General features: G+C 43.5%; 1 protein-coding gene across 5 annotated transcripts in view; it reads left to right on the forward strand.

Annotated features, from left to right (window-relative positions):
* The window catches only part of Ptpro (protein tyrosine phosphatase receptor type O), a 211,010-nt gene that overhangs the window by 171,242 nt on the left and 13,225 nt on the right, over nucleotides 1-26,543 (forward strand). For 3 of the 5 annotated variants that reach the window (XM_015995417.3, XM_076568116.1, XM_076568118.1), the window contains 7 exons: nucleotides 647-730; nucleotides 6,471-6,506; nucleotides 10,000-10,081; nucleotides 20,458-20,548; nucleotides 23,230-23,306; nucleotides 24,116-24,250; nucleotides 24,505-24,627. In XM_015995417.3, the coding sequence (XP_015850903.1) occupies nucleotides 647-730; nucleotides 6,471-6,506; nucleotides 10,000-10,081; nucleotides 20,458-20,548; nucleotides 23,230-23,306; nucleotides 24,116-24,250; nucleotides 24,505-24,627 (628 nt within the window). The remainder of the gene's footprint in view (nucleotides 1-646; nucleotides 731-6,470; nucleotides 6,507-9,999; nucleotides 10,082-20,457; nucleotides 20,549-23,229; nucleotides 23,307-24,115; nucleotides 24,251-24,504; nucleotides 24,628-26,543) is intronic. The other 2 variants (XM_076568117.1, XM_076568119.1) reach the window with 1 other exon arrangement.

The raw sequence follows: 26,543 nt of genomic DNA on the forward strand, positions 1-26,543 counted from the left end.
CACCTTTAATCCCAGCATTCAGGAGGCAGAGGCAAGCAGATCTCTGTGAGTTTTAGGCCAGCCTGGTCTACAGAGTGAGTTCCAGGACAGCCAGGGCTAAACAAAGAAACCCTGTCTCAAAAAAAAAAAAAAAAAAAAAAAAAAAAGACACTGGATAAGGGTTTAAATTGAAAATACCATTGAAAGTCACATCAAGTGGTTCAGCTTGATAAGGAAGCCTGGTCTACCCCCAGAACCCACTTAAGTGACCTGACTATCTATATCCACTCAGACGAGCTGCTGTTCTGCTGCCTGGCTTCTTAAATCAGGTTAGATTGGAAGGGGTGACGGCTGAGAATAATGCGCCAGCCAGCTAATGAGCCTCTGTGAATCGAATGAAAAATGAAATCTCCTAAGAGCAGAGGAATTGATGCCAAATAAGTTGAAGATGCTGTCTCTGATTACAATGAGGACTTGTGTGAATAGAAGTTGATTTGGTCAATATCGTAGCCTTTAAGCCCTCCATTGGAAGCCTACAGAGGGGAATGATATTTAACTGTGATATGAGTTGACCCTGGCAGGTAACTTATTGATATCTGTTCACAGCTGAATTACTAACCCTTACCACGTTTTCATCTTTGCATCTGTTGTTTATTAATGCTCACAGGCGTAGGAGTGTCTTTGCTTTCTTAACCCTGCTGCCTTCATGTCTTTGGACTGATTATCTTTTGGCATTTTATATTAACCCTTGGTAAGTGATTTCAGTTTTACTATTTACCCAACACAAAGTCTTTAAAAGTTAACTTTCAGAAAGTAAATAAAATGGGGTTAAAGGACATTTTTTTCTTGTTGGTTATTTCATGTGATTCTCAGCACTTAGGATGATGAGCAAGTGGAAAGGCATCGAGACAGTGAATGTTCCCCAGATGCCTACCGTGTCTTCCCAGTTAAATCTCCTGTGGTTCTCTCCAAAGCTTTCCTGTCCCGTGTTCCTTGTCATTTGTATCTTCTTGGAGTTGGCCTGTTGGCCCCCCATCTTTGAATCTCATTTTTCTTCTCATCCCCACACATGAGAAAACTCTTTATTTCTGGGAAGGTAAATGCAGGAGGTAAGGAAGGAGACTCTGCATCTGGAGACCTCTTTGCTTTCATAACAACCTCAACTCTCTAACTATTGAATGGTCCTTTTAGAGACAGGAAAACAGAACTCTGGGCTCCCAGCTAAGCAGCTAAGGCTGCACTTGCAGAGGACCCAAGTTCAATTCCCAGAAACCACAGTGCGCAGCTCACAGCCGCCTGTAACTCCAGCTCCAGGAGACCCAGTGCCCTCCTCAGGCACCTGCATTCATGTATGTAGACTTGGTTGTAAACCCATGTACACATAGTTCAACAGAAAAAGCACCTTCCTTTGGCCTACTGTTTTATTAGTATTTAAATCACATAGGCAATCAAGGCTTGAAGCACATCCTTCTTAGCTTTTGCTACACTATCATGATAATGGTAATAATTGTGATAATAAACTTGACTCTTCGACCAAAGAATCCAAAATCATTTTCTCCCCTAAGCCATCAGACAAATAGTCTTTCAGGAAACTGAGAAAAATCCCAAACACACACGTACACACATACACACATACACACACACACACACACACACACACACACAGTCATTTTCTTTAAGCTAACACACGGCTGTTTAGATAGTAAATAATAATAAACAGCTACCTGAAATGTGGACAACGTGAAGCAGACTTGGAAGGAAGCAATAAAAATATCTCAAGGAGTGGAATAGTGGTTTGTGTATGTGGGTGTGTGTGTGTGTGTGTGTGTGAGAGAGAGAGAGAGAGAGAGAGAGAGAGAGAGACAGAGACAGAGACAGAGACAGAGACAGAGACAGAGACAGACAGAGAGACAGAGAGACAGAGAAGGGTGGGGGAGGGAGAGGGGAGGATCAGGGAATCTGAACAACTATTCATGCATAGACGCCATTGGCCAAATATTCTTCTAGTGTTCTGAGGGCAAAAGGAATACAGGTGATGTAATTTATGATATCGAGCTGCAAAGAAAGAAACATTGAAAAAGACTTCCTCAGTGAGCATCATTCCTACAGAGTCTGTACATAAAAAAACAAAAACAACAACAAAACAAAAAACGAGGGAAATTCTTTGAAGCAAGGTCAACCATATCTCACTGCAGTAGTATCCACTACCATTTTCTTGGCTGTTGCTTCTTTTGGGGTTCAGACTTCACCATAAACTCAGAGTGTCCTGTGTTTAGTATCAGATAATCTCCGGGTATGAATAGTACATGGTGGTCCCACCTTGACCTTCAAAACCTGCGTTACCTTTCAGCTGAACCCCCCCTCATCCTCCTCAGGAATTCCACCTGTGCTTAGGATGCAGGCAGTGACTAGAGGGTCCACCACAGGTTTAGTTAAAACAAGAGAGGGCTGTGTGCAGTGCTGTGTCCCTTGCCTAGTTCAGTCCCTCAGATCTTCCCATTTTCTATGGTCATGACCTGTGTGTCTTTCTTAATGACCTGCTGAGGAACAGATGGCCAACCCCTTCAAGGTCCATTATGGACAGTATTGATCAAGTAGTGTGAAACCCTGGTTAAGAGGGGCAAAATGCCCTACTGTTTTTAGAAGAACATCTGAGGCTGTAAATAGTTGCCTCGAGGTGTGAAGAGACAGTTCAAGGTAAGAGACCAGTCTCTGTTGTCACATTCTAAAGCTTTCAGACATCCCAATCAGAAACACACACACACACACACACACACACACACACACACACACAGCTCATGTTCTCCACTGCTCAAGCTGCAGGTCCTTCCCTGCATTTGCTAAGTCTCCCTCCAATGCATCTGTCTTCATATGCCGTCTACCTGTTAACAGCCTCAAACAGCAGAGCTACACCCCCACACACTTCCAAAGCATTCTCCAACTCCCTCCGGGAGCAATGGATTTCTTTAAGAGATGAGTTTCTGTTGATTTGCTACCACCCTCAGAGGCCTCTAGAAGTTTGAGAGGAAATCCAGAGAGCCCATCAGACAGTTTCTCGAGGTCTGATGAGATCTGCCACCATGTGGTAGGTGTCTGGCACTAGTGCCCTGTCAGTTAGCCTCCCTGAGGATTCCTGACTTCAGTGGTCTTGGAGGCCGACTCTCTTTCAAAGCATCTCCTACTCTGAATTAAATTCACTGCTGTTTCTTTTCTCTGCCAGAGCCACCTGCACGCCATGCTCAAACATTCACGCTTCGGCTCTAACTTCTAAACAGTTGGCATTTTAGGTACAGGGTGACATTCATTTACAGTATTCAGATGTATGCAAGGTCATTGGTCATTGAGTGCTGTGTTTGGAGTAGTATACAAACCTAAAGGCCTTTTTTCAGATTTTATGGTGGGGTTTGTTTAGCATGTGGAACAGCTGCACTTACAAACCTGGGGACCTCTAGGGTTTTATACTTTGTTTTTTTTTTTTTGTTTTTTTTTTTTGTTTTTGTTTTTTTTTTTTGGTTTTTCAAGACAGGGTTTCTCTGTGTAGCTTTGCGCCTTTCCTGGAACTCACTTGGTAGTCCAGGCTGGCCTCGAACTCACAGAGATCCGCCTGCCTCTGCCTCCCAAGTGCTGGGATTAAAGGCGTGCGCCACCACCGCCCGGCTACTTTGTTATTTTTAATCACTGCATATTCCACGTCTCTGTTATAACCTTGGATTCTTTTAAGGGATGGACTGCAGTGTAGTTGGATTTTACAGGCTGCTGTGGCTCTGTGGAACTCAGGAAGAATCCATTTTCATTTCTCTGTCACTGGGGTTTTGAACTTTCTCTTTATTGTCTCTGTCTCTCTCTGTCTCTGTCTCTGTCTCTCTCTCTCTCTCTCTCTCTCTCTCTCTCTCTCTCTCTCTCTCTCTCTCTCTCTCTGTCTCGGCACAGTACTCAAAAGCGTAGAAAGATGCTCTCCATGTGGCTATGGCCTGTCGTCAGTCAATCTTGGCATATTTCACAGCCTTCAGATACAGGGACACTCCAGATTCAGCAGACTCTAAATAGAACATTGCAAGTGGCCACAAATCATACAGACGGACCCTCATGGCCACAGTGCATCATACAAAATACGCAGTGGAATTTTACATCACACTGAAAGTTCCCTCAGTGACAAACGGGGTTAGAATGAAAAAGTGTGTATCTGTCCTCCATGAATCCAGTTCCTCCTGAGCTGCCATGTACCAGCAGCTCACTGCTTCAGCATGAATGTTTCAGCATTTCTCTCTTGCACAAACCCCTTTGTTTCAGATCCCTTTTGTAGTCTGTTTGGATAGGAAAGGAATTTTTGTTCACTCTCGGTTCCCTGATCCTAGCAGAGCTGTCAGCCACCTGCCCGGGCATTCTGCTTTCTCAAATTGCTGACGTAATTGGCTGTGTTGCATTCCTGAAATTAACTTACTACCATGAGAGCTGAACCAAAGGAGGACCCGTGCAGCTTTCTTTAGGTTCCAGCATCCTAAGTGATACAACTACATCCAACATCAGTGCTTTTGAAATGTTGAGGGAAGAGTTTTATTTCTTATAAAGTCTAAGAATAAAAGACAGAAAAGATGAGGCCAGGGGAGCAGGGGAGAAGCAGGAACGAAGCAAGAGCCATCTTCACTTGGAAGAAATAAAAGCTTTCCAAACCTGGAAACTCCATGTACCACTATGGATGCTTCCCTGTAATCCTGACCTGACTACCTCCTGTCTGTCTACAAGCCTCACTTTGCAGGACCTCACAAGCCGAAGTCAAGGATCAAGTTAGTGTTATTCTTTAGACAGTTTGAGATTAGTTCATAATCTTTCCTTTTACTGGTATGCATTCATTATACACTGTGGTACATGTGTGGTATATGTGTGCTCTGTGTGTGTGCCTGTGGGGGGGGTGTGTGTGTGTGTGTGTGTGTGTGTGTGTGTGTGTGTGTGTGTGTTATGATTGCAGGCTCACACCACATTGCACATGTGGAGATCAAAGGACAGCTTTCAGAAGCCAGTTCTCTCCTTTCTCCGTGAGTTCCAGGGGCTGGACTAAGGTTCTCGGGCTTGTCAGCAAGACCTTTTACTGTTTGAGCCAGCTCCTGGCCCTCATACAAACATTTTCCTCAAGTATGTCATGGGCTTTGAGCATGCTTGCCTTCTATATCCAACCCACCATCCTTCTTTCCTTCTTGCTAGTCCTGCCCTGCTCCCCAGATAGCCCTATTTCTACTTTCATGCTGTATATAAAACGGCATATAATAGAAAAGAATACAAGATGTGTAATTTAAATAGAAAAGAATACAAGATGTGTAATTTGCATAGCTGACTTACTAAGTGAAAATGTGAGGATAATATGAACTTAAGATATTTTGCTTCAACTCATCATGATAAGCATTCATTGACAACCCACCATGGTGTCCACTGTCTGTGCCCAGCCCTGAAAGGCACATCGTCTAGCAAGTGGGATAACATGACTCCATACCACAGAAGAAATGGCTGCTTGCCAGATGCTATGAAAGCATGGAGAAAATACTGCTTCATTCTTTTAAAGGCTTTCTGGAGCTGAGATATCCACAAAATCATAGTTTTAATGTACAAATAAATAATTTGGTACATAAAGGTACTTGTACTTATAACTGATTATTTTCTATTGACATTTATTTTTGAAAGCATGCATGCCTTCATTAAAATATTTAAAGACCTGTGATATTGATTACAGCAATATTTACTATCATTTCATTCATAAGCTCAATTAGGCTAATAACACATGCCACTTGAACAGATGATAATACAATGACAAAGTACTTCAAATAACTGCTATCATAGTGTGAGGTGACACAGTTGATTCTTTTATCCGATGCATGAAAACAATCACTGTAAATAATCCTAAGTAAATGTAATTAACCAAACCATACATTAACACTTCCTGTGCTTGAGTTTATGGGTTATTAATGAATTAAGAAGAAACATGTGGCAGGTCTATTTCTTCATATATGTTAGAAGCATAAGAATGCAGAATTGTGTAAGTCACACTCCCACAGCACTCAGACAGTTCACCTCGGAAATAACAGGCAAGGCTATTTTAGTCCGTAACTAAGACTCCAACCTTCAGAACCCTGGGCATTTGTTCTTTATCCCCCATTTTCTTTCTTGTCTACAGACATTGGAAACCAGGAAATGGATGTTTCCATTGCTCATAAAACATTCTAGTAAGGTAACCACCAGGAGTCAGCAATTTTATCTCTAGGATGCAGTTTTCAGCAAATGGGAAATATGAAATGCAGGTGTAGTCTCACAGCCTGGTGGCGTCTTAAAATGAATCAGAAATAGTTATCATTTTACCTAAGGAAGACAAATGCAACAAATCTGAGCTATAATAGTTAATAAAAAATAAATAAGGGGTTGCTTAAAAAACTTTAAAGGTCTTTAAAGTTTAATCATTTTAACCAACTTTTTATCCTGATAAATGTATTTTTTTCAATTTTCAGGAGTAAAAATGGCTTAAAGAAGAGGAAACTAACTAAGTAAGTCTGTAGTCCTGCTACGCTTAGAGTTTCACCATAATGATCTTCACTTTCCAAATTAAAACCTATTTTAGCTCCCCTTCTGTTGCTGTAAGAAAACACTCTGACTCACGTAACTTAGGAGAGAAAGGCTTTATTTCATCTTACAGGTTACAGTCCATCACTGAGGGAAGCCAGGGCAAGAGCTCAGTCAGGAGCCAGATGTAGTGTCAATGCCTTTAATCCCAGCACACAGGAGGCAGAGGCAGGTGGCTGGCTCTCTGTGAGTTCTAGGGCAGCCAGCCGGGGCTGTGGATTGAGAACCCCATCTCAAAAACAAAACAAAAAAGAACTTGAGGCAGAAAACATGGAGGAACACTGCTTGCTTAGGTAGCTGTCTTCGACAGTACAGGACCACCTGCCCAGAGACCCTCTGTGCTACCCACAGTGCTCTAGGTCATCTTACATCATAAACAGTCAAGACAACTTCCCACAGGCATATGTACCCTTGGGCTAATATGGTCTGGGCAACCGCATGAATGAGATTCTATTCTCAGAGAGCTGAAGGCTGTCAAGTTGAGCTAACAGGACGAAAAGATCACATGCTTCCAAAGAGAAGGGATGCCTCAGAAGAGGTGGGTACGTGTGGAAAAGCACAGTGTGTTGTTTACACACGGGGATGGAGTGACCACTAGAGATGCTTATCACAGGATCCACTCCAGGAAAAACATCCATTCTCACCATAGGAAACCACACAACGAATGGATTGTTAGGACCTACAGAAAGCTGGCAAGAGGCCATGTCAAATATATGACTATCTCATATGTATATAAAGGTATACAAAACCTCTGGTCATTTTATGTTTTGAAATTCTACATTTGTCACAAAGAGAGGTTTTTACTCTAGTAGGTACTAAAATTAATATTCTGATAATACCATCTCTGAAATCTTTTGTGATAAATAGGAATGATAATTAGCTAGCCTGAGCTCTTACCTCCTGAACTGTTAAGTCATAAGACTATGAATACAGTGAGTGAAAATTATCCACTGCTGATTCCAGACGTTTATGAGTTTATCTTGATTAAAATTCTGTAGTACATATAAAAAACATTTTTTATAAATAGAATTCAGTCTTTATTCTGACCAAGGACAGAACACTGGTGTATTAGTTCAAAAAGGCAACGGGGTTCCTGTGACATTATTGCTGATACAGAAAAAAGAAAAAAGAAAACATGTAGAATTTTGTCAGATATTTCAAAAGAAACATTAAGATACAATATTTTTATTCAGCTTTGAGTGGATTTTAATTTTGGGCACAGTAAGACCATTTTTCTAGAGTCTGTCTAAAGTCAGTACACAGTGCTGGCACCAAGGGGCACAGCAGAGAAGCCATTCAACAGGAAGAGACAATCATTTGGAGAAAGGTTATGACAGAGATGGAAAGTTAGTTTCATTGCCCAAAACTGCTGGTAGGTTTTGAAGTGAGCTATAGAGGGACCAGCTAGGATATCCAGGAACAGAGTCACAGAACAAAAAGGAAGGGACACTCTGAGATGTCTCCTTCCAAGTCCCAGGCAGAAACAAGAAGAAAGCTCTGGCTGGACTCTGTGATTCCGGATTCCTGTCCCTGGTCCTCAAGCAGCCCCCTCCCCCATCCCCCCACCCCCACCCCCACCCCAACCCCACCCTGCCACCTTCTGCCCCATCTTTTAAATGCTCCTGCCGCTCTCTCCCCCCTCCCAGTGTTCTCTGCCCTTCTCTATACGAGCTCTCTGCCAGCCTTCCCCAGTCTGTCCCCCTTCTCCTTTCTGGTTTTGCTTCTTCTCACTCACAAATCTGCTCTGCCTTCACTACGCATGCTCCCGTTTCCTAGTAACAAAGGGAAGTTTGGAAGTGTTAAATCCAACTTTCAGATTAATGCCTTGCTACAGCTGCAGCCAGGAAGAGCAGCTTAATGGGGTTGGACATGGGAGCCCATCTTTAGCTGGTACCTTAGAAAGAGAAGAAGGTCAAAGCGGGAAAACCCTTGAACCAGGACTTGCTCTGCCGCGGCTCTCATCAGAGTTCTCCTCCCCAGTGGCCCCACGACAGTCCTCACTTTTGTCCCTTAACTGTGACTCTCTTATGTTTGCTTGGTTCCACTGTGCTGGAGATTGAGGGTGAAGCTTTGCACAGGCTAGCAGGCCACTAAGCTACATCCCAGGCATCCATGGCTCTCACCAAGCATGCCAGCATGTTTTAGGAACTGCCGTGTTTTTTTATGAGCAAAAATCATTGTTTCTATCATTTCTGATTAAAGACATTAGAATTTCGATGACCTGAGAACTTTAATTCTCTTGCAATCTACCAAAATTTTAGTATGAATGAATGTCATCAATTAATCTACCAGATTAGCTAGTCAACAGCTTTAACCAAACACCTAAGCCATGCTGTGTAGTTGCTAATGGGGTCCGGGACTGCAGACAGATGGGAGAGGCTGAATAAGTGTCACAGGACTAAAGCATGGGTTAAGTGTGTGGAACTGACCCAAATGGAAAGGCTGGGGTTAGAGGAGGAAATACAGCTTCCTGTAGGATAGAGAATAGGTTGGCGCAGGCTGCTTCTAGAAGAGAAGAGTCGTGACCAAGTTGTACAGAACAAGCAAGTTAAATCCTATTCATAAAAAAAAGAAACTACGCCGGGCGGTGGTGGAAAAAACAAAAAAGAAAGAAAGAAAGAAACTACCACAGTGTGGAAACTTGGCTTGGACGTGTCACTCACTTGCACTTCTGAACCATTTCATTATAGATTTAGCAGCTTAAACACAGTTCTCTCAGGCAAAACACTTGGCATTTCCTAGCTAAATGCTCCAACCTGCTGACCAGGGCCCTGCTCTGGGGGTGCTGTAGCTAGCTGCAGGATTCCCTGTTCTTAGGAAGCTCTTTAACAAGTCTCTTTGTATGTTATATGTGAACCCACAGAGGTGGCTGTGGCAATGGCGTTTTTTCAATGACTATGGTGAATTTGTGAGAAGTTAGGTGGTTATCCAGTCACATTCTATACAAAGAACAGCAAACCACAACTCAGACAGGTCACTGGAATATAACCATTGATCTTTCTCATATGCCTGGATTCTCTAGAAATGCAAATACAAATACATGTATATGTATTTCTATACACATACATCCAACACATAAACACATATATACACACGTGTGTATTCTATGTGTACATATATGTGTGTGTATATATATACATGTGCAAGTGTGTATGTAATTGTAATATATTTTTTGCTAAATTAAAGACAAAGTGCAGATCTAGTCTAGACATCTCTAGAAAGTTTAGTGTATATATACTTTTTCTAAAATTATATTGCCAACTGACAGCCTTAATTAAAGAATGTAGTAGCAATGAGTGTTCATCCTGGAAAAGGAAAACTTCTATTTTTGTCAAGAAAAGTACCAAGTGTGGTGTTAACCAATATCCTGCCCATTAGGTTGATCTTTAAACATTCTTCTCTTTGTGTTTGACAAAGCCCAGTTCAGCTGGATGACTTTGATTCTTACATCAAGGATATGGCCAAGGACTCCGACTATAAATTCTCTCTTCAGTTTGAGGTGAGTGATGAGGCGTTTTCTCCCTTCCGTGATGGGCGTGCTGTGGGGATGGTCGGAAGTGACCGTGGGGTCACTTCCCTGCTCACTGGGTGGCACATGTGATATACTGCTAAGCAAGGAAGGCTATCGACCTCCTGGGGGTAGGGGAGCTCAGCTTCTGGGCCAGATCAAGGGGCCTCCACAATTGGCTAGAAGGCCAGAGCTCAGAGAACTCAAATACAGGGAGGGAGAGAAGAGGAGCAGGTTCAAAGGCAAGCAGACAGGACCGAGAGATGCCATACTTGAAAAATCAGGAAAAGTCAAGAGGAGGAAGGATTAAAAGTGAACCGACCCCTGGCATTGCACTTACCTTCCAGGGACTTTGGTGTGTCTTCAGGTGGCCAAAGACTAGGCAGATGGTGGGTATCCACCCCTGTGTCCCCTAGGAGTGTGACAGCCAAGGGCAGAGTGCTCATTAAGCTGGGATTCCAAGCAATGCGGCAGAACACTTCTTGCTGTTTGGTTTTCTTTCTTTTGAAAACCCAGGGAGAGAGAGTTGCTCATGATTTGTGCAGACAGAGAAGGACCCTGTCCACTCTCCCTTCCTGGAAATCCACACTGAGTATAAGATTGTGTACCCCCCACAGCAGAAGTGAGCAAGAGCCAGAACAACCTGGGCCCTTGCTTCTGCTACGCCCTGGCTCCTCACACTTCAGGCTCCAAGGCAGCTGCACGGACCTGTGATTCCAGATAAATGGAATGACTGTGAGCTTTATAAATTTTGTAGTTTTCTTTTGAAATCTAGGTTCTCTTTCCCATTAAAGTAACTGGTTTTTATATCATTTATTTTTTTCCCATATTTTCTTGATCTTCATCAGCCAAGGACTGCTTTAAGTCAACAGAGGCCCGCAATAGTCTGGGTATGGACATTCTTTCAGGGAGTTTGAGGGTGAAGAGAATCTTTAAAAAATATTTTTTACTATGTATGCACGTGTGTATGTGTGTATGTGAAGGGTCTCCAGCCAGATCTGCCTTGCTAAAAACCACTAGATTACATTCCTAAAGCTAACCACCAAGGTCTCTTTCCTTAGTTGGCCACTTCCTCCTCCTGAGGCTGACTACCAAGGTCCAGCTATCAAAGTATTGAAGTCCAGCAATCAGAAGCCCTCTCTGGCTCTCCTAATTAACATGGCAGTTAAAATTAAACACTGCATCCTAACACGGGGTTTCTCCTTTTACATTTATAAATGGTCATTTGCCTGTGCGTCACATGTCTCCTGTCTGTCCAGAGGCAGTCCTTTTTCCCCCTCCTGGACAAATCTCCCACCCCCTTTCCTTTGTTCCCTTCCCTTCTCCCTCATCCTCTGTCTCCTGTCTTTGTCTCTTATTCTCTGCCCTTTGTCCTGCTGGGACAAATAAATGTCCTTTGTGCTGAGAACTTGGTCTTGGGTGTCCTGAGTTGACACTGGCCCCTACAATATGTGTGTGTGTATGTGTTATGTACATATGTGTGTATGTATGTATGTATGTATGTATGTGTCACAATGTGTGTATAGATCAGAGGACAACTTCCAGGAGTCAGTTCCTCCCTTCACCACATGAGGCCCAGGGATCTGATTCATCAGGGTCATCAGGCTTGATGGCAAGAACTGAGCCATCTCACTGAGCTGTGAAGAATCTTATTCATTACCAAATACAAAGCCCCCAAACTACCTCCTGTCTTGATAAATCTCACAAAAAGCATGGCCAATTATCTATTCCCTACAGGTGCATATGAAATTATCAATATTACCCCCTGTTACATCTCAAATAACAGAAATCCAATTATATTTCGGGGTCTACAGTAAGAACAGCATTTCAGAAAGTAAATCACTGGAAGGAGAACATTTTAAAAATACTAATAATAAGCCAAAACTGTAAAAACCAAATAGTTGGATGACTATACTGGTGGAATGAAAACGATGGCGTAGCTACACCTCCAACCTGAGTAAAATTTTCTTAATTCCCTCAAGAACAGATGCTGTATAAGTTACTTTTCTGTTGCTATGGTAAAAAAAAAAAAAAAAGTACCCCAACAAAACATAAATTAGGAAAGAAAGGGTTGTTTTCACCTAGAGTTCTAGGATGGAAGAGTCCATCATGGTGGGGAGGCATGGCAGCGGGTGGAGGAAGCCTGCAGCAAGGAGGCAGAGAGACAAAGGAAGCGGGACCAGGCTGTAAACTCTCAAAGCCCATGCCTGGGGATGCGCATCTTCCAGCAAAGCTCACAGTCCTATAACCCGCTCAAACAATGCCACCAACTGGGGACCAATTGCTCAAACTCGCACGCTGCTGGGGGACATTCTTGATCAAACCAGCAAAGACGCCATTGGTGGCACAGCTAAGAGTCATGACTTTGCTGAGGACTCAGAGTTTATGCCATCAAACCAGAGTGTAAATATTACTGTGTTTTAGAATTGTATAATTGTTTAAAAGTTCAATGCTATTTTCTGGTTTGAACAGAAAAAGAATGCTTTTAGTGTAACTAAAACGTAATTCTAACCAGCTTACACCTAAGTAAAGAGGGCTTTCTTAAAATGATATTACTATATCTCGTGTGATCGAAGGAAGGGCTGAGTAGATGGACCTTGGCTGGGTCTCAGGGCTGGCTGGAAGCTTGAGTAGACCTCTGATAGCCCCTCCTTCCTCACTGCTCTCCTTTGGTCTTGACTTCACCTTCTTTCACTGCAAACCAACTTCTTTTTCTCAGTGGAAAACTCAGTGTCTGCCTTAGTCAGGGTTTCTATTGCTGTGAAAGACATCATGACCACAGCAACTCTTAATTGTGCTGGCTTACAGTTCAGAGTTTTAGTCCATTATCATCATGTGGGACATGGAGGCGTGCAGGCAGACATGTTGCTGGAGAAGGAGCTGAGAGTTCTTACATCTTGACCCACAGGCAACAGGAAGTGGTCTGAGACATGTGGAGTGGCTTGAGTATATATGAGACCTCAAAGCCCACCCCCACAGTGACACACTTCCTCCAACAAGGCCACACCTACTCCAGCAAAGCCACATCTCCTAATAGTGCCACTCTCTATGCGCTTATGGGGGCCAATTACATTCAAACCACCACAGTGTCCAGCATCCCCTCCCTCCACTCAGGTCTCTTCCCCTCTCCTACACCTCCCCTACCCCTCCACATAGCATTCTTTTGCTCATCTGTGCTTTGAAAACTAACAGGAAACTTTGTCCAGGCAGTCTGGGTCAATGTGCCCATTCTAACCAACTACTAAAGCAGGAAGAGTCACATAAAGTCTGCCAAGCAAGATCGTGTGACCAAATCACCTCAAGTGAGGGATAGCTATATTCCTGGACAAAGATGAGGGACTGATAGACCATAAGCAATTTATGTACTAACTTGAAATACCATACAGGTATGTTAAAAAGAATTATACAGTTTACATGCTAAATGTTCAATTTATTATGTGCTTGGCTTTTATGTGTTCAATGTATAAATGAACATTTTAATTTGGTTCATAACATTTCTATTTGTATTTAAGGATTTCTATTTATTTGGCCACTAATAAGTCAATATTGGGGGTGGGTCACACTTTTCAAAACCTCAGTTTCTTCACCTATGAGACACGTAGGTTGAACTAGATTAGTGATTTCCCACTGAGCAAGAGCTAGCCAGTCCCCAAGAAGGAGTATGGTGATATGTGGCTTTAATTAGTTCCTTGGGTGGAGGCCACTAACAGTATGCAGCAGATAATGGGGGAAGGGAGGAGAAGTAAAATTTTCTCAAGGCATGCAATCAGGAAGTATCCTCGCCTAGGAGTACTCCCATGAAAACCACTGGGCTTCACACGGAGCACTGTGCAGCATGCTTCGCAATGCCTGTGTGTTATGGTTCTCCAGAAAACCCAACGCAATGTGCACACAGAGTCAGCAGGAGTGTAGGAAGAGTGATTTGTCTGAAGGAACTGGCCAAAGACAACTAGAAAGTCTAGTCTTCAGGACAGGCTGTCCAGCCGGTGAACCACAGAAAAGTTGCATTCCTGAGTCTGAAAGGACGAGGGAGCAGAATTCCCTCCTCTGTCAGGGAGTTACTTTTCCTCTTAATTCAATTAACTGATTGGCTAAGTCCCACCCAGTGTATCAACAGTAATCTACTTTACTCCGAGTCCACTGAGTTCGTCACATTTTGCCAACTTCCTAACAAGCTCTAGCTTGCTCTGTGGCCAAACAACTGGGCACTGTAGCCTGGCCAAGCTGACACACAAATGAAGCCATTGTGCCAGGTTTTGGAGAAAAGTTTAGGGCTTTTACTGTTCATAAACCTTTTTCATACATCTCTATCATTAGTTGTGTGTGTGTCATAGACTTGGCATCATTCCTGCTCTGTGTGCATGACTCAGTGGGAAACGCTGGGATCTTTTTACCACACGCTTGGGCTCTGTGTCTTGGGCTAGCATTTGCTCAGCCAAGGACCTGTTGCTGGTTGTCTTTCCTTTCTCCCTGCCAGCCTCCAGTCAACTCTCAAATTTCACAGGCCACAGTGTCCTCAGGTTGAGTATGATTTTGTCACCATTTTCGGGAAGTGTTGTACTCCACAGATGGCTCTCTGTGTCTATGTCTCGCCTTCACATTAACAGTCTTCAGACTCTCTGGTGCTTTGTGTTCATAATTACTGATACCTAAGAGGGAAAATGCTTCTAATTATAACAGTACCTCAAGAAGGCATTAAGATGACGGAACAGCTGGGTCTGGCTAAACCTAGAAGCTAAAACAGGAATTTGTTCTGTTTATCCGAATGCTTATACTACTTGAGCTCATTTCCATACTGACATGGAAAGATCAAACATGCATTGAGAAATTGCACATTTGTAATCATTATGCAAATTGAAGATAATGCCTGGATTTACATATATTACCAATATAGTTATAAGTCATACATGAAGCTATAGCAGTTCCTACTTCCTAGTCTCTGAATAAATTCCCTTTCACTCAGTATCTGATTTGGGAACTATGGGAAAGATGGATTATTCTTCTGGCAGAAATATACATTTTTCCTTAAGGAGGCTGGGAACTTAAAAGGGGAAAGCTTCATTTCTGATGTTTCTGATAAGAGGGATTCTAAAAAACCTGACTTCAGAGTTTGAGGTGGGGCCATTCACAAGGCATTCCACATACCCTTTGCTTTCCCGTTGGTTTCCTGCATTTGTAATTGACTGGAACACAGATAAAGGCCCTCACATTCTTTGTTCAGAAATATGGCTCCAAAGACCAACATAAGGCCATGGTACATGCTACGTGCCAAACAAGAGGTGACCTTTTCTTTCTGATAGCGGCTCTGTCAGCTGATCTGATGAACACCTCAGGCCTCTTCCCTGGAGTTGTCGCTGGCATGGCTTGTCTCAAATCACTCCATCAGTTTTTAGGCACAGGATATTTGCTCCCAGCCTTGACTTTCTCTTCTCTCATTCCTTCTCTCTCAGTTATTTGATCCGTTTCCAAGGGCCTGTACTTAGTGCTGTGGCCTTGCTCTGTGTACTGTCCCGATACAAATTGCATCTTGGTCTGCAGGTCCTTGAGAGCTGTTGTAGACGTGCCTGGGGTTGATTTCTCTTGTTTCTACTCTTCCGTTACATACTCATCAAATCCCCGTCAGTACTGTACTCTTTCCTGAAGTATGTGTGATGGGTTGAATTGTGCCCTCCCACATCTGCTGAGGCTCTAACGACGCCCTGTCACAGGATGATATCTCATTTTCAGATAGGATCCTGATAGATGGAGATGGTTAAGATGGTCAAAGTCTAAGAGGTCATACCATATGCAGCTGTGGATGAATGCCCCGTTAGAAGCCAAGAGAAGGCCATGAAAAATCCACACCATAACCATCACAGAGGGGATGTGGCCTTGCTGATACCTTGGTTTCATATTTGTGGACTCCAGAGTTATGAAACAATATATTTATTTGGTGTTAAGCCAACACACTTGTCCTGGCAGCCCCAAGAGACTCACCCAGTGTCACACTAGACATACCCCTTGATGGTCGCCTGGAGATAAGCAAACACTGTGATTCTATGGTAGCATCAACTTGCTGCAGATGGGACCTCCTCTCCTTCTCCCTCCCTCACTCCTTCTCCGTGGATCTGTGGTCTATCGGCCCTGATCACTTGCCTCTAAGGCCCAGTCCATTCCAAAGTAAGCACACGGGATTGTCCTCTGGCAATAATGTGGCTGGCTCTGAGAGCAGAACACAGTAGGTGCTTGTTCTAGATGACGACAGGCTGACTATGTTCCGCCAATCTGTGTCAAAGGCCTAGCCCATTGGCCGTGTTTGAAGGCGAGGCCCTTTGGAGATAATTAGGAAAGAGAGTCACAGACCTGGGAGTCTAGGGGTGAGATCGGTGCCCTTATAAGAGAAACTGGTGAGTTTGCCCTCTCTCTTCCCCCAAGCTTCACATTGCTAAGACAGGGGAGTACACTTGCAAGTCAAAGATTAACAGTGAGATCTACACTGCTGGCATCTCGGTTTGGGGCTTTTTAGTCCCCATGAAAATATTAACATTCTTTCATTAAAATCACAACTCTGAGGTGTTCATTTATGGCAACAGACACATTCTCTCTCTCTCTCTCTCTCTCTCTCTCTCTCTCTCTCTCTCTCACACACACACACACACACACACACACACACACTCATACACACATACATACACAACACATACACACACATATATACACACATACATACACACACTCACACACACATACATACATGCATACTCACACATATATACACATACTCATACAACACACATACACACTCATACACACATACATACATACACATATACAACACACACACATACACACACACATGCACAAACACAGTACATATGCTTGTGCTTTCTCTGGAGTTGGATGCATCAGCAGTCTCTAGCGCAGTACAGACACCCCTGGCCTGGGTGACTACACTAGGCCCCTAGCAAGTCGTCACAGTGTCCTCGGCTTTAAACAACAGATCTCTTCTGTCCCGTTGTCAGACTCAGGAGCTGCCATGAGGGACCATCGGAGCCACTCTCCCTCTGGAGGCTCCGGGGACGGCACCTCTTTACCTTGATCAGGCTCTGGTGGTCCCCAGTGTTCCTTGACTGGCAGCTACACCAAGCCAGACCCTGACCCATCTTTACATGGCTTCTCATCTCGTAATCCATGGTGATTTATCTCTGTAAGCTTTCACAAAGGGTCACATAGGTAGATTCTTATATGGACTGCCTCTTGGCGAACACCATTCAACACTCTAGAGATGTCTGCAATAATTATATAAAATCTAGGATTGACCGTATTAGAAGCAAAACAGGCAAACAGAAATCCAAAAATGATTCATGTGGCTTCAGCGCATTGCCCCAACACTTTATCTTAATGAAGACTTAAGCCTCTGGTGTTTCCATATGGTTGGAGAGAAAATAACTGCGGAGTTACTGAACTGGAAACTTGTTTGCTTTTCCACTCTGTGACAAGCTAAATTACAAAGGCTGCAGAGCAGCTTGAATGTCCGTCCACACAGGCCCTGCTCTGCTTCAGTGAGCCTTGACTAACGTACACTTACGCTGTTCAGCCAATTAAGCAGCTCTTACCGACTTGGGGCGTCCAGAGCCGGGAAGGCAGCACTCCATTACAGGTCTCTCTGTGAGTCAGCTTCTGCACATGCTGCCAGCCCGTTTCTAAGATTTCTTTTGTATCTTTTCCAGTGACTTTTTAGTCTATGTCCAAATTGGGGTGTGAAAGGGGAGCTAAGGAGCGTTGTGGTTCTATCCACACAATGGCCAAGAAAGGTCTCTACCCAAGGCAAGCAAAGCAAAAACAGCCACAACCACACCATCATGGAGTGTTTAGGGCAACATTTGCATTTGTTGGGTTTGATTATTCTGTTTGATAGTAATATAAGCCAGCGAAGAATGGAGAAATCAAAAGATTTATTTGAAGATAATTACACTGATGTTGAGGAGATTTGAGTCAAAAAGACCTGCAATTTATAGGTGGTACACAGAACGAAGGAGGCTATATTGACAAATTATCTCTTTTTGACAGATTATTCTTTATGGGTTTTTTCCTAAAAAAAAATAAATAAATAAAAAAAAGTCCACTTGTAAATATTTTAATCAATAGAGGAAAAAGCATCATTTAAATAATTACTCTAATTAACCTGAAAAAATTAACACTGATTTGGATTTAGTTTTCCAAAGCTAGGGACTTTTTGGTGTCCCACAAGAGTAATATAGCAAGCCACTGGAAACTCTTTAAATGAGAAGCCTGTCAGATTGCAAGGGCAACTTTCTGCTTCAAGACACTGGTAAAAAGGTTTTGTCCGAAATGGGGGAACAACTTTAAATTTGTGCTGAGGCACCAACTTGCCGGTTTATCTTTAAGAACGACTACCAGTTACTCCAAAAAGCTTAGAATTTGTCATCTTGAGAAGCCAAAACATGATGAAGCATGAGCAAGAACGAGAAATCTGGGCCATTGAGGTGATTTCTTCCGTGTTGATGGCGATCGTGTGGCGCCGGTGTTGGTGGATAAAGTCCATAGCGAGGACGTCCAACTCGAAAGAGGCCTGAGGCCAAAAGTTGATTCCTGAAGCATGTGCTTTGGAAGAACACTTGAATAAGGTTGCAAAAGATATGAAGATCTCTCTGCGCAATCACCTGGAATATCATCAAATGTCTTTTCCCTTAAAAAAAAAAAATCTTTCAGAGATTCCAAAAGTCTTCCTCCATAGTAAGCCTCTAGCTTTTGATTCATTTTCATTCCTTCTCAGTAACAACTGGGAAGCGACTTGGAGTGTAAAGCTTGTGTGCCTCACTGTGCCCTAGGAACCATTTCCTCTGGTAAAGTGTGAATACTCCAGAATTCAGATCAGCAATGCCTGTATAAAGGGCTTGCAAGAGTGGTGCCCTACCTGTAATCTCAGCATTCAGGAGGCAGAGACGAGGGAGCTTCAGGGCAAGCTGGCTAGCCAGCCCAGCCAATTGACTCAGTAAGAGACCCTATCTCAGTAAATAGAGAACAACTGAAAAAGATACCAGTGTCAACCTCGGGCCTCCCCACACCCACATACATGCCAACACACACACACACAAACACACACACACACACACCTTACACAAACACATGCAAAAAATACTGAACTCTTTAAACATAAGCAAAACATATGGTGACTGGTCAGCTTACAGATTGAAGCATACCAAGTAAGTAACCTCAGATGCAGAGGGTCTCCATGGCACACAGTCACAGGGCGCTCACACAGACATACACCTATAAAACAAAAACAAAAATGCATCTTGAAAAATGTTTCAGGATATTGCTGGATGTGCTGCTTCAGTTCTATACTGAAGAGTCCCCGAAACTGCCATCCCAGGAGACCATAACGTGGAACATCTAGGTGCCTAGGACAATGCAAACTCCTTGTTTTCTATAAGACACAGGGAGGGGCAGCGGGCACCCCTCTTCCAGCCACTTAACCTTTAGAGGTGCACTAGTTATCTGCTTCTCTGAAAATACCAATGCGTCTTGTGGAAAGGAAGTCACTGGTCAGCTGATGTCAAGAGGGTCTTCTTCCAGTCTAGAGCTTGCTCAACATGACCAGCTCATCTCCATTTTTCAGACATTTCGAGACTGTTAATCCCTATTTTACAACATGGAGATGGCTTCCTGCTCCTTTCTTCCCTTTCTCCTCTTTCATTAGTTCTTCGAGGCTTATTGCCTATGAGGAAAAGAATACCTGCATCTCCTCCTAGAATAGGAAAGGTTTACGTGAACAATTTACATGTGAGCTTCCCTCTTCATCATAAACCTGGGAGTGTTTCCTTTCCCAAGCCTCCCCCACTCCATCTGCCACAAAGACCTTGGTTCTGGGAACGATCTGTGAGAAACTCAAGCTGTTTCTGTGTCATATTGGACAGCACCTCACTGCTGCCATGCTAACCAGCAACCTTAAAGGCCCGGGGCCTGCAATGCTTAGTTTTCACACTCACAGGTGTGTGCGTCCATGGGGTCGCTTCTACTTCAGGCTGTGAGCCCCATTCAGGTTGTCTCCTCGTCCTGAGAGAAGCAGCTTTCCTGGCCATGAGCTCTTTCTGGCTGGTGCTAGACAGACAGGAGAAGAAACCAAACTAAGCGAGCACATAGTGAGCTTCCATTTCACCTAAGTTCCACCCAGATTCATTGGCCAGAGCCAGCTGACAAGGATGGGGTGGATAAGTACATTCTGCCCTTAAAATGAGCTGCTGCACTATCATCTAGCCAAGTGCATGCTGTCATTCTAGACATGCACCGAGTCCAAGGTGAAGAGTGAGCCATCCAATCCACACCGTGTACAGAAACTCAAACCTATTCTCTCTTGTTTGCAGGAGTTGAAACTGATTGGACTGGATATTCCACACTTCGCTGCAGATCTTCCACTGAACCGATGTAAAAACCGCTACACAAACATCCTGCCATGTAAGCCTGCGATAGTCCTGATCCCAGCCCTGTCTTCCAAAGGTCAAAGCATTGCTACTGCAGCTTAATCAGTTTCACTAGTTCCCAGCCAGACTCAGGCAGTCTGAATTGCAGGGCTGGATCACTGCCGTTTCCTGGGCCTAACTGGTGCATTGATCTTACAGAGCGAGGGAGATTTCATTACACTGCTTTCACATAAATTGCATCTGAGCAGAACTAAACATCTGGCCCTTTGGGACCAAGGGGCTTAGCTGAATCGGGATCAGATAATCTGTGCTCTTGTGACACGTTCTCTGTGAATTCACTGACAGTAAAAGCAGTTAAGGCAGAGTGGACGCCGTCCTCTCACGCCTGGTGAGTTAAGTGGACGTTTAGCATTCTGTAATAATAATAAAAAAAAAAAGCATTCAAGAGAGGGGTACTAGAAAGTATGCATGGGGCAGTTATGAAGTCCGCAAGACAGACTGACTTCCCATCTCTGCTGCCCTCGGGGCTGCCTAGGAAAGAAGGTAAACAGGGAGAGAGGAAAAAGAAAACTAAAAGTCTAGGAAGACATCACTATTCTTCATGTGGTTTCTTGATGAAAGCAAGTAGAATTATAATAATAACATTTCACATCTGCTTTTCTGATTAAAAGTCCCCCAACAGCCTTTTTTTCTAAGTGACACATTCAGTAAAATTCAATTAAGTTAGGAGTCAACAAAATATGGCTACTTTAAAGCCAATATATTTCAGTAATTTAGAAATGTTTTTACTTTAAAAAAATTCTTACAATTTATTTTGATCATATCTTTGTCCTTCCCCAACTCCTCCTGTGTCCTCCTCACTTCCCTACCCACCCAACTTCATATGTTCACTCTGTCCCTCCCTCCCTCCCTCCCTCCCTCCCTCCCTCCCTCCCTCCCTCCCTCCCTCCCTCCTTCCCTCTCTCTCTCTCTCTCTCTCTCTCTCTCTCTCTCTCTCTCTCTCTCTCACACACACACACACACACATACAAACCCTATAAAAATCAAAACAAACAAAAATCAACAAAGAAAGGATGCAGAGAGGGAAAGTGGAGAGTAACGGAAAATATGGTCACAATATATGACAGTTAAATGCAATTTTCTTTAAACTTTTTAAATTAAAATATAGCTACACCATTTCCCTCTTTCTCTTTCCTCCTTCCAATTTACTCCCTCTCAGTTCATGGCTTCTTTTCCTTTGATTATTATTTGATTATTATTGTTACAAATATGGATACAGCCTGCTCAGGTTATTTAGTGTTGCTCATATGTATGACTTCAGGGATGACACTTGGAATTGAATAAACAGTTAGGGAGTTCATCCCTAGGAAAGACAAATTCTCCCTTCCTCGGCGGTCATTAGCTGCCTGTGGCTCTTGGTCTGGTGGTGGGGTCTATGAGATTCTCCCTTCAGTGACAGCATGTCTGTTTGTGTTGCCCTGTTTCACGTCTTATTTAGGCATCCGCATTCTTACAATCTCGAAAGTCATCCCTGTCATTTCTAGGAGACACAAGCAGACTTCCTGTTCCTCTGACTCTTACAATCTTTATCCCCTCTTCCACAATGTTCCCTGAGGTCAGGTACAGGAGTTTAGAGTGTAGGTATTTAGAATTCAGCTGGGAATTATTCGGCTTGAGTTAAGTGGTGATCAGAGGTTCCTCTAAGAGTATGGCCTCACCAGCACTGGGTAGTCACCTTAGTTCCCAGTACCAAGTCCTATTGAGTGGACCTAAGTCCAACTGACAGTTGGCTACTATCAAGAAGAGAATTTTCTTCATGAAGCTCAGCACCACATAGGGTGAGTGTATATATATATTTCAATAAAGAAAAGTTTTTAAAAGGAGTTAACAATATAATTCAGAATAAACTAAAGGAGAAGAATAGGGAAAATAACCAAGATGAAAATCTGAATCAAAACGGTCTACAATAATACTATGACAACACAGAAGAGAGCCAACAGGAAGTGGGGTGGGAGGTATAGGTTGAGAGGACAACACTTTAGTTTCATAGACATGAACAAGTCTAGGGTCTAAACACACTGTAAGGACTGTAGTTACTAACATGTGTGGTACACTGAAGAATTTATAATAGAGTGGGCTTTACATACTTTTCCCACAAAAGAATAACAATGTGAGATGGTAGATATGCTTGTTTGCTTAATTATAGTAGTCATTTCTTAATACACACACGGGTGAACACACACACACACACACACACACACACACACACACACACACACACACACACACAGGATTAAATTCTATGCCCAGCAACAAAAAAGTTAAACTAATAGTATAATAATAATCATTTCAAAAGGCTCCTGGGTCTTCTGTTCTCTAGGTAAGGTAATGGGCTCTTTGAATTCTCTCATAAAATGGGAATCATACATTTAAGCTACATAGCATAGCTTCCCATATGGTCACAAAGATATTTTAGTTCCTGCCTGAAGCGTCTGCAGATGCTTCTTGCAGAGATGGAGGAGCCAAGTGGCTGGAATCTAGTCATGTGTTATCTAAAGGAGAAACTAAGTCTATGGAATGTCTCTAGTATGAGAGTACAGTAGATTTTCTCCTTCCTCGGGGTTTGATTTAACTTGATATGTGATAGAGACTGTTGGGATAATTTTTCCTTCCACTCTGATTGTTTAATGTATCTTTTCTCCTTGTTCTTCATAGATGACTTTAGCCGAGTGAGACTAGTCTCCATGAACGAAGAGGAAGGAGCAGACTACATTAATGCCAACTATATTCCTGTAAGTAGAAAAAGGAAATCAGGCATCCAAGTGCTCAAAACTGCACAGTCCAGGCAGTGGGAGCCCACAGGCACTGTGCATGTGTGTGAGGTGAAGAAGAGGCAGCTGTCCCTTTCTAACAACTGAGCCCGGGGAGCCGGGAGCAGTTCCCGTTGTTCCTGTTCAGAATACAGGATGCAGTGGTTCTCAGCCTTCCTGACCCTGCGATCCTTTATACAGCGCCTCATAATGCAGCGATCCCCAACCATGAAATTATTTTATTGCTCCTTCCTAACTATAATTTTGCCACTGTGGTGAATCATAATGTAAATATCTGATATGCAGGATATCTGATATGTGACCCCTGTGAAAGGGTCTTTCAACCCCCAAGGGACCCACAGGTTGAGAACCACTATCTGATAGAGGGAAGGGCTCACAGACCCTTGTGAGAGAAGAGACTAGCAGGGGGAAAGGAAGGATGTGGTGCTGAAGAGCCTCTCCCTGCATTTAGACTTCAGAGCCCAGATTCAAAGGGTTACACCTGCGCACCTGTGCATTGAAAGCAGCAATAAGGACTGTGGTTAACACAAAAAGGCATGGGCATAGTTTGATAGGTTCCTACAACACAGCACGTTAAATCACACTGACCCGTACAGTTCCTCCGATTACCTCCTCCATGATAAGGCGGAGGAAATGCTATGTAGGTGTGTGGTCCTTTGCCAGCCTTGTCATCAGCAAAATGTCAGCCATCCTCACAAGCGCTGAACGACCACCAGCATTTGCTAGTGATGGTGGCTGGTGAGGTGTTAACGCTGTCACTCATCTTCCAGGGATACAACTCACCGCAGGAGTACATCGCCACCCAGGGGCCACTGCCGGAAACCAGAAACGATTTCTGGAAGATGGTCCTACAGCAGAAGTCTCACATCATCGTCATGCTCACTCAGTGCAACGAGAAAAGGAGGGTGTGTACCTCTGTGCCGTGTGCCTGTTGGCCACGCCTGCCCCATTCACAGCCCACTCATGCCCTGGATGCTGTGTCCACTGTCAGAGAAGTGACTGGACTTCCTTAGTTTTCACCCTCACCTCGGGGCTGTATGTTTCTTCTGAAACGAGGGTCATCATTGCCCCTCAATATGCACAGACTCTGTTTCTTCCCTGGCTTCTTTTTTTGTTTGTTTATTTGCTTGTTTTTTAAAAGCGTTTATTTTTGCCTCAGGTAAAATGTGACCATTACTGGCCATTCACAGAGGAACCCATCGCCTATGGAGACATCACCGTGGAGATGATCTCTGAGGAAGAACAGGAGGACTGGGCCAGCAGACACTTCCGGATCAATTACGTAAGCTTTCAACAGATTCAGGGAGGGTGGTCTCCAGCCCTCCATGCAAAGACCTGGAGATCAAACCATCACTATGTAAGATTGTGAGCACTTGAGGCTCTGCTCTGCTGTTACTTGCAAGAGACAAAAGATCTGACTCAGTACAGTTCCTATTTGTATCAAGTGTGATATGGATGAAATGTTGTCTTTGAAGGCCAGAGGAGATGCTAGAAAAGTCTGCACTGGTCCATCTCAGACTTGTGCAGGATGGTCAACCCCAAGTGAGAGGGGGGTGTTCTCATTACTTGCCTTAATCAGGTAATAGTGACAGCAAGATATATGAGGCATGGGGACATTTCAAACTCAACATCAGACCTGACACTTATAGTTAGGATTTTTGTTCTGAGTTTCAGTGTCTAGACCTTCTTAATCATGGTTCCATGTCTCTTTTAAAGTTAGGTAGAGTTCTAGAAAGATCTGTTTCCTCACCTTGCTCCCATCTCTGCTGACAAGTCTTTGAGGGCTGATGGTATCTGTGCTAGGTTCCAAGGCTCACGTCAGGCAGAGTTATCCCATTTGCTGTCGATAGAAAAGCATTTCCACTGGGATAGTCCCCCTGGAATGAGCTGTGTGTTGAAAACAAAACTTAACTGGAAAGTCCTCTTGCCTGTTCTTTCCTGCTTAGAAACAGCCCTTCCTAATGACATTGAGCAGGAGAGGGTGTACTGACTTCTGTGGACCAGCCACATTCACCCACTGCTTCTTTTGTAAAGCCCCCTGAGGAGCTAAGTGTAACAAGTCTTTCTTTGGACTGCCAGCTCCCAAATAATGACACAGAGACTACTTTTTAATTATGAAAGCTTGCCCCTAGCATAGGCTTGTTCCCAACTGGATCTTAAAGCTTAACCCATTTATATTAATCTGTGTTCTGCCATGGGGTTCGTGACCTCTCCTCAGTACCATATGTCTGACTTCCTCACTAGCAAATCCCCTGCCTCTCAGATTCTTCCCAGAGCTCCAATCCTTGCCCAGAAGTCCCAGCCATCCTTTCCTGCCTAGCTATAGACCGTTCACCTCTTCATTAAACCGATCAGAAGGTGCCTTAGGCAGGTGAGGTAAAACAGCAGGACATCTTCACACAGTGTGATCAAATCCCACACCACCTAAGAGCGGCTTCTCTGCTTTCAAATGTTGGAAGGACAGAGATACAGCCAAGCAATCTAAACGCTTGTATGGCACATGCAAATCCCTGAGTTCCTCCTTCACAGAAATGACTTGAAAGGACTAGGGGAAGTTGGGTAATATTTCATATGGCATTGGCCATTCATTGGCATGGTGGACGTAGCAATCACCCAGCACTTAGGAGGCTGAGGCAGGAGGACTAGGAGTATGAAGCTGGCTCTGATGACACAATAAGACCCAGACCTCCAAGAAAAAAATGTAAAGATTATTTCACATGAAATATTATATTTCAATTACGTGAAATTCAAACTTCAGTTCTCATGGTGTTCTGTTGGATCACAGTCCACATTTATTTATGATGTATTGTCTATGACTGTCATGGAAACTACATGGTTGCAATATCTAAAAAATACTAAAATACGTACCTGGCCCTTTTCCAGAAAATGTGTGTTATTCTTCATGTAAACAAAGGTTACCCATCACAATAACAACAGAACACTCAGTTAACCACCCATTTACTGGTGTCTATAAGTAATAAACCAGTTCTTATCTATTAGCTGTAAACAGTAGCTTTCTCTGGGATGTGTAAAAAAAAAAAAAAAATCCAGGCACACCCCCAGTGTGTGTGTAACAGGCTGGTTCGACCCCTCCCTTCCTTTGGATTATCCAGCTCTTCCTTGTTCCCCAAGCAGACCACTCACCTACTGTCACTCCCTATGAAGCCTCCCCGGGCTCTGACACTTGGGCTCCTTCCT

Source organism: Peromyscus maniculatus, chromosome 3 (genome assembly GCF_049852395.1).
Source record: "Peromyscus maniculatus bairdii isolate BWxNUB_F1_BW_parent chromosome 3, HU_Pman_BW_mat_3.1, whole genome shotgun sequence".
NCBI classification, from domain to species: domain Eukaryota; kingdom Metazoa; phylum Chordata; class Mammalia; order Rodentia; family Cricetidae; genus Peromyscus; species Peromyscus maniculatus.